General features: G+C 35.9%; 1 protein-coding gene and 1 pseudogene across 1 annotated transcript; both read left to right on the plus strand.

The window, feature by feature from the left end:
- Positions 1–1380: 1380 nt before the first annotated feature.
- On the plus strand, positions 1381–7999 carry LOC112007680 (pre-mRNA cleavage factor Im 25 kDa subunit 2). Its single transcript, XM_065779681.1, has 6 exons — positions 1381–1504; positions 5877–5970; positions 6041–6114; positions 6670–6756; positions 6852–6962; positions 7417–7999. The coding sequence occupies exons 1-6, from the start codon at positions 1475–1477 to the stop codon at positions 7486–7488; spliced, it is 468 nt and encodes a 155-aa protein (XP_065635753.1). The 5' UTR covers positions 1381–1474; the 3' UTR covers positions 7489–7999.
- Positions 8000–9372: 1373 nt separating this feature from the next.
- LOC112007716 (acetyl-coenzyme A carboxylase carboxyl transferase subunit alpha, chloroplastic-like) lies at positions 9373–17184 on the plus strand (annotated as a pseudogene).
- The last annotated feature ends 166 nt before the right edge of the window (positions 17185–17350 follow it).

Below are 17350 nucleotides of genomic sequence, written 5' to 3' on the forward strand. Positions count from 1 at the left end.
GGGGGGGAGAAGAGAAAAATGAGCGATCTTGCAAGGTACCATACTTCAAAATTTCCAATCTTATATAAGCTCTATGAAGTTTGATCCTAAGCTTAGCCTTGTGGAAAATGAGAGTGCAACAAGTAAAAGAAACTATTCACGAGTTCCAGCTCCCAATCTGGGAAAGGCTAACAAAATCAAGGGTTCCAATTATGAACAGTCTTATCTTCAAACTTCACTCAGTGATGAGCATAATACCCTCTAGACTACCAAATGAAATTTGTTGCATTCTCCATCCACCCCACCCCCCCCCCCCCAAAAAAAAAAAAGAAGAAGGAAATTCTCTTTGAATCTTTTATATAAGCTATTGGCAGTGTGGATGGGCATGGTAAAGGGTGGCATGAAAAAGCTAATATATTTTTGAGAAGAGTGATCTCCCCCCTTTGAAAAAGCTTGTTCTATCCTGCAAACCTCCTCACCATTTTCCTCAATTACTGTATTCGACACTGCAGAAGCCTTAAGAGGAGATCCCAATGACAAACCTAATATGTCATAGGTAGATGACCCAACCTACACGACTACCACGCAGTTTGGTCAGGGTTTGCGTCCTGAGTTTGAATCCATGGGCCATGATGTTGGTTCACTTAGGATTCCCACCAACTGATGCTATAAGACCTCTAGTGGGGTTGAGATTATTAGGCACACCCGTGCTTCATAGGTTAGACGTGCAAGAATAGCAGAGAGTCAGTTGATCATTTTTTTTTTTTTTTTTTTTGATAGTGAGAAATTTATGGTCATTTTTATTTACTCTCTTCAGGGTATCTTGGGTTCAGCTGAAGACAGTGATTTAGATGTGGGAATGTTGGCAATGGAAATTTCATCATCGTAGGAAATAAAAGATTGGGAGTGCTACTCCCTTGTGTGTTGTGTGGATCATTTGGCTAGAGAGGCAAATAGTAGAACTTTTGATAGTGTTGAACAGTAATGATAGTTGATATTGAGATCATTGTATGATTGGAAGACTGTATTTGGCAGCATCCCCTCCTCTTCTTTTCTAGGTTTTTAAAAATATACCAACTTGATACTGTAATTCTTTGGGAGTAGTTCAATATGCACATTGTGTGGTTGATCTTTCTCCTTTTTTGAATAAGAGTTTACTTAATAAAAGGTAATATTTTGATTATTTCTCTGCATTTTGATCAATTTTAGATTCCCCCTATTGAACTGATTCTTAAACCTATATATTGAGGATAAGGAGGATCATGCGGACTTGCCTTGTTATATATGTATATCATAGAGCTTACTTTGTGATAAGAGGTTCCCACTTAGGTATATGTTTCTTAATTCTCATAGCTAATTTTAGGGAGAATTGACTGATAATGTTAAGTGATTTTTGGTATAATTGATTGAACCAATCTGATATTCCAACTTGTCTTCATGTTATGATGGGTGGACTGACAAGCTACTTTTGGTTTACAGCTATTTTAAAGAAGGCATGAGGACTAGTGTTGAAGCAATCCTACTGGTCAGTGTTTGCCACTTCAACCCAAAATAGCCACCTTTTTCTTTTTTGTTTAGATGTTTGAATAATTATTTCTTCTACCTAATTTATTCATTTTATTGCTGCTCATTTGTGTTGTATGGCTGTGTGTGTGTAAAGATAGATAACTTAGGAGTTGGGACTTAGGAGACTCAGGATCAAGTAAGAGAGAACAAACTTAAAGTCAACACCCAGGGTTGGCTGGACCCTGCACCAGAGCATTGGAGAAATCTCTAACGGAAATTTTATTCATCATAAACGTGTAAAGTAAACTGTCTCCATAGGAGTGCAATATTGTGCTGATATAGTCTATGGCTTAACCTAATTCTAGTTGACTTAGGAAACCCTAATTGTAATTGACTCGGGAGATCTCTTTTTTTTTATAGCTAGTAATATCATTAAAAAAGAGAGAGACGAAAGAATACAGGGTGTTAACGATAATGAAAAAAGAACAACACAAAAAATAAAGAAACAAAGGAATCAAAAAGCTATGCTAAGAGACAAAAGAAAATTCATTAAGAGAAGAATAGTCCAAGAGACCCCAACACCGAATCCAATCGAAGAGAGTTCGCTGGCACAAATCTATCAACTAAGTGTTCGTTTGGGATCCATTTATTTTGCTGAAATTGTAATTTTTTTTTGTTAAAAGTACTGTAGATAAAGGTAAAAGTTAGCTGAAATAGTACAGTGGGACCCATGAATTGTACCAAAAAGTGTAGTGGGATCCATGAATAGTAGCAAAATTAAGCTAAATAGTAAAATAAGTTGACAAAAATAATTCATGCCAAACACACCCTAAGCTAGATATTTCTTAGTATCCTTGAAAGAAATCTGATTTCCTTTTGTCCAAATAATCCACATCAAACAGCCTGGAACCAAATTCCAAATATCAAAATTATGTTTCCCAAGCCATTGTTGCCAACAAAATAATTGAATCACAAAAATAACCTTGACCCAAGGAAATTAAATAAAAATACTAATAACCCAATTAACGAATAGTACCTTAAATAAAATATAGTTGACTTCCAAAATGAAATAAAACTAATTGAAATTAAATTTTCTTCTTGCTTCCTGCATCAATGTGAGATAGTGTAAACACTGCAGATTAGGTATAGGAATCTTAGGCAAGCCTTAGCATATTGCTACCATAGAACTGCAAACTCCCACAGAAGGTTTAATACCATAAACAATCTTTTGGTGGATGGTGAGTTGACATTGGATCCGAATTCTATATCAGCATGCATCTCTCAATTTTACAAACAATTGTACTCTAAAAATGAGTGTCAAAAACCTCTGCTAGATGAAGTGGCATTCTCTACAATTTTTGAGGAGGAGGCTACTTGGTTGGATAGACCCTTTGAGGAAGATGAGGTTTTGAGGAAGATGAGGTATTTGGTGTCATCCAAGGATGTAATGGTGATAAATCTCCAAGACTAGATGGTTTCTCAATGGCTTTTCTTAAGGCTTGTTGGGGCTTTTTAAAACTTGAAATCATGGAGCTTCTTGCAAGCTTTCATTTACAAGCTGTCTTTGAGAAAAGTTTTAATGCAACTTTCCTTGCTCTTATTCCAAAGAATGTAGATGTTGTTAATGTGAGAGACTTTAGACCTATTAGTCTAGTGGGTGGTATTTATAAAGTCATCTCCAAGGTGCTGGCTAATAGGCTAAGAAGGGTGATTACTGGGATTATTTCCGAGTCTCAAAATGCCTTTGTTTTGGATAGGGAAATCCTAGATTCTATCTTGATTGCTAATGTGTTTGGATAGTAGACTTAAGGCGAGGATTCCAAGGGTTTTATGTAAGTTAGATGTGGAGAAAGCTTTTGATCATGTCAGTTGGGATTTTCTTACGTATCTGTTGCGGCAGTGTGGGTTTTCTGAGAAATGGAGAAAGTGGATTTTGTTTTGTATCTCCGCGGTGAGATTTTCAATTCTAATAAATGGCACCCCTAAGGATTTTTTTGGGAGCTCTAGGGGGCTGTTCCAAGGTGATCGTCTCTGCCCGCTCTTATTTGCTATTGTTATGGAGGCATTAAGCCGCTTGGACGATGTGGTTCTGGCTAGACACATCTCGGGTTTCACTGTTGGTACCAAGACAAATACTCCATTGATGGTGACCCATCTTCTCGTTGCAGATGATATGTTAATATTTTGTGATGCTTCTATAAGTTAGATTGAATATTTGCTGGAGATTTTATCCTCTTTTGAAGTGGTGTCAGGGCTGCACATTAACCTAGCTAAGTCAGAATTAGTTCCAGTTGGAGAGATGTCTTATTTGGGGGAGCTTGTGGCATTGCTGGGTTGTAGATAGTCTTTTCTGCCAATGACTTACTTGGGACTTCCTTTGGGTGCTAAATTCAAGGATAGGGCGATTTGGAACTCTATTCTAGAAAAAATGGAGAGAATGTTATTGAGTTGGAAGCGGTTATATTTATCAAAAGGAGGTAAGATTACTTTAATTAAAAGCACTCTCTCAAGCTTGCCTACTTATTTCCTATCACTCTTCCCTATTCCAGTGGATACTACTAATCGTATTGAGAGACTTCAGAGGAATTTTTTATGGGGTGGGATAGATGAGTCCTGTAAATTCCATCTTGTTAAGTGGGCCCAGGTTTGTACTCTCTTGCAGTTCGGCAGTTTGGGCATTAGAAATTTGAGAATCTTCAATCAAGCTTTGTTGGGGAAATGGTTGTGGAGATATGGAAGAGAGACAACTCACCTCTGGACGCGGGTCATTGAGACTAAATATGGGAATGATTGGGGTGGTTGGTGTACAAAAGGAGTCTCTACTCCTCATGGTGTTAGTCTTTGGAGAACCATAAGACAAGGCTGGCCAGCCTTGTCAAAATCCATTCAATTCGAGGTTGGTGTTGGTAATAGAATTAAATTTTGGCATCATGTGTGGTGTGGGGGTTGTACCCTCTGGTAGGCATTTCTGGAACTCTATAACATTAGTTGTACTAAGGAGTCTTCTATTGAAGATGTTATGCACTTTCCTAATCAGAGGCTTCACTGGGATCTTCAATTTTCTAGGGCTCCCCAAGATTGGCAAACGGAACACTTCTACACCTTTCTAGATCTTATCAATTCTATGCCTTTTGATGGTGAAGGTCAGGACAAACAATGTTGGAAACCAGCAAGGAATAAGTATTTTAAAGTGAGTGAGTTCTATCTCTCTCTTTCCTCTACTTCTGTAACTTCTTTCCCTTGGAAATTTGTGTGGCGTTCAAAGATCCATCCTAGGGTTGCTTTCTTCTCTTGGACCGCCGCTTTAGGTAGGATTTTGACTCTTGAGAACTTATGGTATAAGTGTGTTGCAGTTATTGATTGGTGCTATATGTGTAAAAAAAGTGGGGAATCGGTGAATCATCTTCTTCTTCATTGTCCTATTGCCTATGAGTTATAGTCTATGGTGTGGACCCTTTTTGGTCTCCTTTGGGTTATGCCGCATAGTGTTACTGATTTATTTTCAAGTGGGCAAGGTTCATTTGGTGGGCATTGGAGCATTGATTTATGGAGGGCTGTCTCTCATTGTGTCCTATGGTGTATTTGGCGAAAACGGAACTCAAGATGTTTTGAAGGGAAGGAATGGTCTATTTTGGCTCTTAAATCTCTCCTTTTTCATACCTTGCTGGAGTGGAGTTCGTCCTTTAATCTTTTTCCTTGTTCTAATTTTTTAGAAATGCTTGATCTTTGTAATTTTAAGTGTTTGATGTGCTGTTTTTCATGTATACCCCCAGTGTACCTGGCTTTTCTCTTTTAATACAATTCCGTTATTTATCAAAAAAAAAAAAAAAGCCTTAGCATATTGCTTTTTGTTTTTTCTTTTCTTTCCCCATTTTTTTTTATATATAAGTAATAATTTTGGAAACATAGCATTAGTTTCTATATGAAATTAATGCTTGATGTCCCAGGCTTACAAAAATGCATTATGAATCAACAATTCTCCAAAAAAAAAAAAAATGGGTGTAGGCTTTATATTGCAGAACTTGGCATCAGAACTAAAAATATTGTCATTCCAAATTTTATTGTAACTGTGCTTTGGTGATGAGCAATAAGTACAGCTGCATCATAGAGTTCTTTTCTCTGTAACCACTATCCAGAGAATGAAATTAGAATTAGTTGTGTTAGTGTCTGTTGACTCTGTTTGTTTTAGCTTAAAATGCCAGTGTATTTTCACCTCTAGCTTAAGTACAACGTTTTAAGGCTTCACTTTTTCAAGGTCCAGCTGTACTTTCACGTGACTTATTTTTTAAATAAAATAAGCCAGTGATAATAAGTTCATCCAAACACACACTGACTGTATACACACTTCCATTCTTTAATTTTCCCCTGAACATTTTCCTTTCACTGTGCAGGTGCAAGAACATAAGCATCCTCACATTCTTCTTTTGCAAATTGGAAACACATTCTGCAAACTTCCTGGGGGACGTTTGAAGCCGGGAGAAAATGGTACTATTTATTCAGGAATTCCCCTGCATCTCTCTCTCTCTCTCTCTGATGTTTCTGCCAATCTTTGCAGAAATTGAAGGCTTAAAGAGGAAATTGACGAGCAAATTGGGTGCTAATCAACCTGCACTTCAACCTAATTGGCAGGTTTGTAATTATCCTTGTAATGACGCATATGTACCTATATTTTTAGATGCTTTTGTTTTCCAAAACTAAATTTTGGAAGAAGATTAATGCAAACAGAGAGAGCTAAAAATCAGCATTATTTACTTCTTCTTTTTTTCGGGGGGGGGGGGGGGGGGGGGGGGGAAGGGGTGTGTGGTTGGTGCACACATAAATTACCTGATGATGGATGCCAAAGAATTTCAAGCACTTCTCTTGTAATTTCCTTTCCTGCTTCCCATATTTATAATTTTATTTTTCCTTTTGCTACCCAAACGTAAGGATAGACAACATATCCTTCTTCTTCTTCTTCTTCTTTGTTCCTCCAAACACATTGCTTACATGTGGCCGACCCTAGCTGATTTGTTAAGGATCCATAGCCGACTCAAAAAAAAAAAAAAATCGCACTAAGGCTTTGATGTTGTTGCAAGTTATTTGGCCCTTATATCTAGGCATCTTACTAGATTGGCAGGAAACATGTTTAGAATATGTAGTCAAAATACTTTATTGCATTTGAAAGATTGTTGCATTTTGTTGCAGATTGGTGAGTGCGTGGCAATCTGGTGGAGACCAAACTTTGAAACAGTGATGTATCCTTACTGCCCTCCCCACATCACAAAACCCAAGGTACAGCCATTATCTCTTTCAAAACAATGGACATGTTTTTCTAATCAAAGTTGTCTTTTGAGCTGAACTTACCTTTAAAAGTTTTCATGATCCAGGAGTGTAAGAAGCTTTACATTGTTCATTTGTCTGAAAGAGAGTATTTTGCTGTACCGAAAAATCTGAAACTGCTTGCTGTTCCCCTTTTTGAGCTCTATGATAATGTTCAGGTATGGCAACATTAAAGCCTTCTTCCTCCTTATTGCCTGTGTGACAATGGTTCCCCAATAATCAAAATCAAAGGCAAGTGCCATTAGAGGAGGCACTAACATCCTACAAATGTGTCAAACAGAGAAAGAGATGCTGATAATGGTCTCCCTGATGTTACGCCTAGTAATGCTTACTCATATGAGGAGAATGCTAGCCATAGTCACGGCTGTAAAGCACCTGTATCTTTTTTTCTCAAATAAATGTGAACCATGCATTACACGTGACCAACCTGGAGCATGTGTTGCATGGAGTTCATAGCTGCTAGGTCCTACTTTTAACATATGACCTGCTATATTGGCTGCAGCTGCAATTGTAGGACAGTCATTGACTGTGGCTTGCAGTCCACTCTGTTCATAATGCTTTTCAAAATTTATGCTGTCTGAAGCCTGAAGTATTACTTTTGCCCCATTTCAGAGATATGGACCTGTTATTTCAACAATCCCACAGCAGCTGTCCAGATTCCAGTTCAACATGATCACCACCTGAAAGGCTTATAAAGGAATCCATGCCATCAGAACTAATCATTCTTTAGGAGAACATATATGACATCTACTTACCAAAATTAGGATTCTCCTAATCAGCAAATAGACTTGTTACTCAAGCTAATGTAGCTTAGCTTTATGGTCTACTCCGGTGGTCTTTCATATGAGACTGTAATGTGTACCTCCAATTCAAAGGCCTTTGCATGGTTGAAATTTTGTTTGTTTTGTGCTGACAAAAAGAAGAAAGGTCCACTGTTATTTTCATGTTTCAAGAGTATTGTGTGGGGCTATGGAGATTGTAGCTTGTGCTTCTCCAGAAAATTTTTTAGGTGGAAACTGTAAGAACCAAGCTGATGATACCAACATTGTACTTGTTAACCAAGAAATTATGGCACATTCTAAAAGCTTGGGAGAGGAAGGGTAAAAAAAGAAGGGGGACTTTCATGACTGATCATGTATGAAAACTTACACAAAGGTTTGCAGGTCAAGTGATGTGCTTTTGCTGTTTTTCTTTATTTATTCCTGGCTATGAGTGCTTTAGCTGTTTTCTTTATATTTTTTTCTTGTTGTTTACGTGTATTAGGATGGTTTACTTTAAATCACTATGTTTAGCAGGGTGAAAAGTGAGAGGATGAAAAATTGGTGGAAGAAAGAGGGAGGTTAAATGTGATTTTCTTTGTTTTGTTGAAGCAAATGGGGAGAGGAAAGAGAATGGAGTGAATAAAGTTTTCCACCTGGCCCACTATTTCTTTTTTTTTTTTGCCCTCCAAATTGGGGAGACAAGGAGAAAAAATGGCATTGAGAAGAAAGTATAAAACGCTATTCCCTTTTTTTCATTTTTCTACTTTTAATAATAAGAGAATAATAGCAATTTATTTTTTAGCTTTCAACTCTTTTCATCCTTCAAACACAAATGATAGAAAACATGTATTTGTTATCCTTCCAACCAAGCAAAGCCTAAAAGTATCCAGGAAAAATGATTTTGGCAAAAGCATTGTACATCATTTCTACGCAGGAACAATATTTTGTCAAATAACTAGTTTCCAATATTGTTTTTCAATTACCGAAAAAGGAAAAATATCGTTTTTCAATCACTAACAATCACCAAAAGCTATTGGTTAGTCAATAGTCACTGACACCAATCTTACTTGTTGGAGTGCAAAAAGCAGAGAATCAGATATTGATTTAGAAGAAAAGTCTAGAGAGACAAAAAATATCACACCCCGTGGCAAATTGTTAGTCAGTGGTAGACTGGTAGGTAAAAAAATGACGTAAAACAAGTATAAACTTTTGTTAACTCAAATATCAATAAAAAATGTGAGAAAAACTTGTTGAATATGTAGAAGCATTGGTCCTGATGCAGATGAATGAATTTAGACCGCCGTTGACTTCCCAATCTCATGGTGCTGCTGGGCCTGGGTGTTGCATTACTGGAATTTCGAAAAAGCCCATCTAGAATTTTTTTTAAGGCTGGGAGGCCTAAGTGAAAGTGAAAGCACAGTTGGCCCACCACTTGATTGTAGGGCCGAAGACGGTGGGCCAGATTGCTGGGTGATCTATCTGATGGGCTACTCATTATTTGGGGTTGCATTTATCCTAATGTGATGACATGTCTATCTTCTGGTTTTGGATTAGGTTCATATCATATCATCCCCCACTCATGCGCGTGACTTCTACTATCCAATCATAGTAGGCCACTTGCCTGAACAGTACAATGCTCGTATCTGCATGAAACACCAAACTCCTGTTTCTAAAAAGCATCCAAATTTCCACTCCCACCAGCAAAAGTTGGGACAAGGCAAAGGCAAAGTCTATGAGAACAAGTGAATAACAATACAAAACAAACCTCATTATTGAAAAAAAAACATGCTGTTGCCACTGGTTTTTTTTTTTTTTTTTTTAATCTGAAAACGCTTTTGTGCAGTAAAATGAGCAGAACCATTGGTCCTCAAACATCTTATTAGTCTTTAGCCATATAGTATTTGTTAATAGTTTGCATGTGTTTGTGTCTCTGTTGAGTTCTCAGCTTTGCCAGCTCTTGATGTCCTAATATTGAGGTATCCAATTCTCTCACTCTCCCCTTGCTCTCTCAGACAACACAGCAATTCATATATACAATCTTCTTTTTGTTACGGGTTTCTAAAGAAAAAACAGTTCGCTTCAATTAAGTTGAATAATTGTGCTAAAGCTTAAATATTTTAAGCTGTATAATTCTACTATTTTTACTACATTTTCTCAGCAACCAACCAGACCATCAAACTTTTATAATATTTTATTGAAAAAAAAAAAAAAAAAAAAAAAATCTCTACTTTCATTATGGTTTAGGATATATATTGGTTAGGTTTTTTTTCTTTTCCTGTTGGGAAAATTTACTCTGAGCTTCTTTGGTGATTTATATAGTTTTTGCTATGAGATTACCAGTAATTTTGGGGAGTTTGGAAATAGTTAAATGTTTATCTGTAAAGCAATGCATAACTGTAAGTTTTCAAAGATTATATTGAAATTTGATTGTTTAATAGATTGGGGTGATTATATTTGGAACTAATTTTATGTAAGTAATTGTGTTGGAGGGTGTATTTTTTAAATATGTTAAGAATTGTGTCATTGGAGCTTCTCAAGCTCTAAAAACATTAAGGCATTTGATGCTATGGAATACATTTTATTGCTTGGGTTAATCAATTTTTATATCTTGATGTTCTTTCATATTAAGGAAGTTATGAATCAAGTGATTAACCTGAGAGGGCTTCTCTTTGCCAAGTTTCTCAATTTTGGGGGTTAATCAATTGTAATTCAGAAAAAAAAAAATGCCAATAAAATCATCGCAGTTTAGGAACCATGGAATTGAAAGGAAATGAAAGAATATAGGAGTTTTTCTTGCCATTGCTTTGGATGGATGGGTGGAAAGTTAAGGGGGGGAGGGAAGTGCATACTAATTGCAAGTCTTTATCTAGAGGAGAAAAGATATGATGCTTCCCTTTTAAATCTTCGTCTCCAAACAAAGAAATTATAAATTGTTTTTCAGAAAAAGAATTTAAGCTTTATAGGGATGTAATTGCAAGAATGCAGCACAGGTGATGTATTGGTATATTAACTTTAAATATCTGCACAAAGTCTCAATGTTGAGATGGCTACCTTATCAATAGTAACTGGAAAGTGTGGAGGAGGAAGTGAAGGCAAAGACCAGGGATTCGAGTCCAGGTCTCATCTAGATTTTGGAAAGGACTTTTTTGGTAGCTATCTATTTAGAACTTCTTCTAGAGGAGTAAACAGAAATTGGTCAAAGGCTTTTGAAGGTTCTAGCATTAGAAGCAGGAACAGATTTCGTGTCAGTGCAAAAGTTAAAAGGGGAAAGAATCATGATTACCCGTGGCCAGATGATATTGATCCAAATTTCACTGGCAGTTACTTAACTTTCCTGTCTCACTTCAAGCCTCTATCAGAGAAACCAAAGCCAGTGGCTCTTCCTTTTGAGAAGCCACTGGTAGACTTGGAGCAAAAGATTATTGAGGTGAGATTTTCATTTTGGGAACTACACGTTAATAAGTTTGTGTTTCTAGTAAACAAGTTTAATAAAAATGACATTTGGCATTACGGCTAAGAAAATTTGGTCATTAAGTATTCATGAAGGCCCATTAAGTATGGTTTGTCTTCTAAATTTTCCTGTTAATTAAAGCAATATTTTCATTCTTAAGCTACCAACATAGAGGCATAACATCTTACCGTTTACCCTTGACATGTGAGGCCTTTACAAGTCACAGACCTCAAATACTCCGTCCCTTCATATATCTTCTGCTTAACTTAAGATCTTTCTTGCAGGTGTGTAGGATGGCCGATTAAACTGGCCTAGATTTTAGTGATCGAATTGGTTCTTTGAAAAGAAAGTACCAGCAGGTGATTTTCAAAAGTGCTTAATTTCTATCATGTCAGAGTTGCATCTTTATCATGTTCATTTTGTGTTGTAACTTCAAAACATTTCATCAATTGCAACTAATTCTAAGATGGCCTTCTAGATCTAAAAGAATTTCTAAAATTAATTGCAGGAGAGAAATGAATGATGATCATTTGCTATGTTTTTAGTCTATGCAAATAATTTCAGTTTCAGCATTACCATTCATATTTTCTTCTGGCACTTGCTCTGAAGATTCTGACTAGTTCTAACAAATTCTACAAGCATCCTTCCTACTTGTCACATTATTATGGAAAAGGAAAGCATACTTGTGAGGCATTAGTTCAAGGGTAATAATGTGAGGAAAAGACAATAAATGTCTGCTCAAAGTGAAGCCTGGACTTCCTTAACGTACAGTTTATTTATTGAAATAATAACAACCAGAAGCCTTGGCCAATTGCTAGCTTATTTTCTGATGGTTTTTTAGTTATTTGTTTGCTTATTCTTGGTAGGCAGCAATCCACATTGTTGTTTTACTTCTATTTTTTAAATTCCTGTAGCAATCACTCTAATATTTCTCATTTCAAATTCAGGCTCTTAAAGATTTATACACAAATTTAACACCCATGCAATGCCTAACTATTGCTCGACATCCCAACAGACCAACAGTTCTTGATTATATATTTAATATCACAGAGAAGGTTTATAACTTACATTATTTCATTTTATCACAACAAAAAGAATAATTTCTGACTTAATCCTTTATGATATAGTGGGTGGAACTCCATGGAGATCGTGCAGGTTATGATGACCCCGCTATTGTGACTGGTATTGGCAGCATGGATGGTAAGACCTACATGTTTATAGGTCATCAAAAGGGTAGGAACACAAAGGAGAACATTGCATGCAACTTTGCAATGCCAACTCCCCATGGGTACTTTTTTTAAATTCTTATTCATATTTATTACAGGAGATTTCAATTACACATGACTTCACATATAACAATGGCCTTTGCTTATCAAAAAAACTGCTGAAATTAATTCTCTTCTTTAAGCATCATCTTCATTTTTAAATAAATAATGGCTGAGTTCAGTAAAACCATTTTCTGTAAACAGTTATCGGAAGGCTTTGCGTATGATGAAATATGCAGATCATCATGGTTTTCCTATTGTAACATTTGTTGACACTCCAGGGGCCTTCGCTGACCTCAAATCTGAGGAACTTGGTCAAGTGTGTTTTCAACTTTTCTTCTCACTCTGCAAGTTGTACTGTCTGATATACTTCAATAATGAAATTGGTCTGTATTTATGGAGGGTGAATCAATAGCGCATAACTTGAGGACCATGTTTGGCCTGAATGTGCCCATTGTAACAGTTGTAACAGGTGAAGGTGGCTCTGGTGGAGCTCTTGCCATTGCTTGTGCCAATAAATTATTTATGCTAGAGAACTCTGCTTTCTATGTTGCAAGGTGATAAAATTATTTTTTTCTTCTTTCTTTTTAGTATTATCATTAAAAGCTACTAAAGAGAAAGTAGACAACTGTAGACTTTAGTTTGTAAATGGTATTAATTTTTTTATTTCTCTCTAGTTTCTGAAGTTGATGAAGCAACAAATAATAATTATGATGATACTCATACTAAAAAAAAACCCATTTTTCTTAAAATTTATTGCTTATGTTCATGTTTATATTGAACCAATTTGAATTCGTTATTCCTCTTTAGTGCTCTACATCTAGCATACACACACACACACAGATATTGACCACCTTTTCTGAAAGTCATCATCCTTGTTATAGCTCTCATGGGTCTTTTATGCCATGAGTAGAGCATTTCTCTGGTTTGTGTCTCACAGTAATAACTCTATAGCATTTCTCACAGCCTCAGAAGTTCTAATGTTTCTTGTGGCTTGTTTATCTTACCAGTCCTGAGGCATGTGCTGCTATATTGTGGAAATCTTCCCAAGCAGCTCCTAAGGTAGTTGAATAATTTGATGATTGCAGTTCATTGCAATGTGGGCCATTTTAATTGATTATGTTAGTGATAAACTTGTGACAGGCAGCTGAAAGACTGAAGATAACAGCTCAAGAGCACTACAAGCTTAAAATTGCTGATGGTGTAATTCCTGTTAAGTATTTTAATCCTTAAATATATTTTTCATTGTTATATCTTTGGTTCCTTTGTCTCTGTTAAAAAGAAAAAGAGAAAGAGAGTGGATGGCAATTCTATATTTCTGTTTCTGTACAAATTTATATACAAGTCACAGTGAGTGGTCCTCAAGAAAAATAGAGAATCAAGGCTTGAAAATCAAGCAAATTTAATACTAACAGATTCTAGAATATCTCTAGAACATTCCAATAATATTCTGAAAGTCATACAGAAATTTGATATGGGAACAACAGTGGTGAGATTCCACTTTCTTTTTCTGGTAGGCATTCATCTTGGCAACAAAGGTTAAAACTTTGTGCGCCTTTTACCAGTGATGTATGGAGTTTTCCTTTCATTTTTAGCAATCAAAATTTCTAGTAATCTCATGAGTCATTTTGAGTATAATGGGAAATGGCTTTTGTCACTTGGTTTTTGTTTTAACATCGCAGTTTTGTGATGCTTTATGCTTAGTGTGCAACCCATTTAGGTCTTTGAGATGCCCCATATCTTTTGTTAAGGGGTGTAGTTGGGTATACAAATGTGAGTGGAATCCCACATTGAATTATAATGAGAAGAGTGGGTGGTTAATATAAAATAATTAGGCCCAAACTCATAGACTTAAACTTTTGGATTAAATCGTGTCCTTATATATTATATTAACTACTTAATATGGAGTCACCCCAAGGTGTTATCTCCCTAACAGGGGCCTCCGATTGAAAAGACAACATCAAGTGCTTTAGTCTTTAATAATGAATCTCTTTTCCATTTTTTGGAGGTTAAAGTTCAAATATTCCATTCTGCCACTTCTACCCATCTTCAGTTATATCTTGGGTCAAAGCAAGACAATGCATAAATTTGGAGCAATCATTTTTTATTGCCATAGCATTTGAGCACAGTTGAATCCCTAAAAGTTTGTAAAGACAAAAATAAGGTAATACCTTTTCATATGCAAAGATAAGTATAATATAAAATCTCCTAGGTAAAACCTTTTCATATGCAAAGATAGGCGTAATAGAATCTCCCAGGTTTTAAGGGTTTGTACTTTGTAGACCTATCATATAGATTGATACTAGTTCCCGTGACTAACTTATGCTTTAAATTATAAAAACATGTCATGATGGATTGGAGTTCAAGGGTACTGTAGGAATGTGAAATTTAATGCTAACTTGCATGATGATTGCTAAAATGTCAAATATATGATAATCCACAGACAAGTTTCTGTGTTTACTCAAATCTGCAGATTCTTCATCAGACTCTATGGAATCTTATCACAGTAAAAGCAAAAATAACTGAAAACAAGCTCAAAACTGTTTGACTGAATTTAATAAGTTTGTTGTCTGTACTACACAAAAATCAACCAACATTTCATTTTCTGTTATTATTGAGCGATGATTAAATCCATTGGTATAGGCTTTTTCATGGTATAGGCTTTAAATTATAAAAACATGTCATGATGGATTGGAGTTCAAGGGTACTGTAGGAATGTGAAATTTACTGCTAACTTGCATGATGATTGCCTAAAATATCAAATATATGATAATCCACAGACAAGTTTCTGTGTTTACTCAAATCTGCAGATTCTTCATCAGACTCTATGGAATCTTGTCACAGTAAAAGCAAAAATAACTAAAAACAAGCTCAAAACTGTTTGACTGAATTTAATAAGTTTGTTGTCTGTACAACACAAAAATCAACCAACATTACATTTTCTGTTATTATTGAGCGATGATTAAATCCATTGGTATAGGCTTTTTCATGGTTGATGCTCTTAATATTATTCGCAGGAGCCTCTTGGTGGTGCACATACAGATCCTGTCTGAACTTCCCAACAAATTAAGCTTGCAATCACCGATGCCATGAAGGTAAGTGCTATTAAGATCTACACACGGATTGGAAGAGAAATTTATGTGTTGAAGTACTGTAATATTTTTTTAGTCCCAAACATATTTTACAACTGTTCCATGATCATGATAACTTTTCTTGTATTTGTGTTACTATATATGTTTCTAGGGAGTCATTTCTCTTATTGAGTATTCTTTGTTAGATTGCCGATTCTCCCAAAAGCTTAAACTAATAGGAGATTGTGAATTTATTCATTTAATCTAACATTCTTATTCCAAGAAAATGAAGTTTGAAGCAGTGATGTTTTCCAAGAAAAGTTTTGTTCTCCATTAATTTATTGAGAACTTGTAAAGGCAATCAGTAGTTTCTTCTTCCCAGCAGAGAGACAGAGAGTTGTTGCTTTTATTTTTGTACAGCATAATTCTTTTCTGCCATTTAAGTGACTTTCCACTCAAACATAAAGTAGCCTGTTTTGTGGAAGTTGTAGTTAAATTCCATTTATCCAATTTGATAGCTGATCTAATCAGCAATTACAATTGATAATGGAATTGCCCATCTATATTCTTTGTATAAACATACTTGGTTTAGCCACTTTGACTTTTCATCTTTGGTCGTTTCCTAGTCATCCACCACTCATTATAATACCAAATGTACATAAGAATTGGCAAATATGGATAAGAAAGAGTTGCTCAACCACGGCAGGCTCAAATTCCGGTCAATTGGTGGCGTCCAAGAAGGCATTGCAGTGGACCCAGAGAAGAAACGTAACATGAAGCCATCAGATAGCGACGTGCCAAAGACTGCTGATATGGAATCAGAGCTTGAGAATTTAAAAAAGATTCTTGAAGCAGGACCATCTGATCATACTAACATTGACTTAATTGAGAAACTCAAGCAAGATGTAAACCAGGAGATTGACAGAGCATTAATTTCAATGGGCTTGCAAGAGAAGCTTGAATCAATTAAGTCAGAGTTATCTAAAGTTCCAAGTCCAACTGATCAGCCCCCTAATCATAATTTAAAGGAAGATATGGATGATATAATGCAGGAATTTAAACACAAATTGTCACAGCTGGGGACCTATCTTGGGTTAAAGTACAAGCTTGGCAAGTTAAATTTGGCTAGCAGGCTCATTGAGATTAAAGAGAAAAGTGAGAAACTAAAGGCAGAGATTAATCAGAAAATTCCAGCTGAGATTAAAGAAAAGATGGAACTTCTGAACAAGGCTCAGGAAAACTTATCGAAAGGGGATTCCATGAGCAAAGATTTGGTAGAGGAAGCAGAGAGAGCAAAGAAAGAGCTAGAAGAGGTTCTCAAGTCAGCTAACTTGGAAATTGTTGGGGTGACTAAGAGAAAGCTGGCTAGTCCATCTCCGGATTTAAGAAAGAAGATAGTGGATGTGAATAAAGAGATTGAACATGAGATTGAGAGAGTAATAGATGAAGCAGGTCTTAGATACAAACTTAAGCAGTTGAAGGCAGAAATAGCAAAAGGATCAAGTTCAAAAGATATAGAAAAATTGCAAGCAGAGATCAAGGAGGGAATTCTTGCTGCTTTGGATGTCACAGCACTGAAGGAAAATGTTGACAAACTCAGAGTGGAATTGTCATCCTCAATTGAAAGAGTTACTGAAGATCAAATTGGTGCAGAAAATGGCAAATGGTGAAAAAACTTGCTTTTTGCACACAATGATACATCTTCTTGTATTCACAGTATGTACTATTGTCTTCTTTTCTTTTTTGAACATTTTATTGTATTTATATTATTCATTTTCAATATTGTTTATTAACTTCAAGTTAAGAATATATAGAATGGTGATATTATATTCCTATTGTGCACTTCATTTCATCAATGACTGGGAATAAAGCATTCACTGGTTCTTCATATCTGATTTAAATGAACTTTAATTAAGGACTGTTCAATCACTAAAAGCAGCCAACTTTGTGGGAGAAAAGCATCAGTTAGGTTTCACTTCCAGCACACATGCTTCTTTT

This window comes from Quercus suber, unplaced genomic scaffold (assembly GCF_002906115.3).
Source record: "Quercus suber isolate HL8 unplaced genomic scaffold, Cork oak 2.0 scaffold_215, whole genome shotgun sequence".
Classification (NCBI taxonomy): Eukaryota; Viridiplantae; Streptophyta; class Magnoliopsida; order Fagales; family Fagaceae; genus Quercus; species Quercus suber.

Bases quoted from the DNA above. Each gene is read 5' to 3' on its own strand.
- LOC112007680 (XM_065779681.1), top strand. From the start codon at position 1,475: ATGAGGACTAGTGTTGAAGCAATCCTACTG. The intron at 1,505-5,876 runs GTCAGTGTTTGC...TTCACTGTGCAG, and splicing joins GTGTTGAAGCAATCCTACTG to GTGCAAGAACATAAGCATCC. The intron at 6,115-6,669 runs GTTTGTAATTAT...ATTTTGTTGCAG, and splicing joins CACTTCAACCTAATTGGCAG to ATTGGTGAGTGCGTGGCAAT.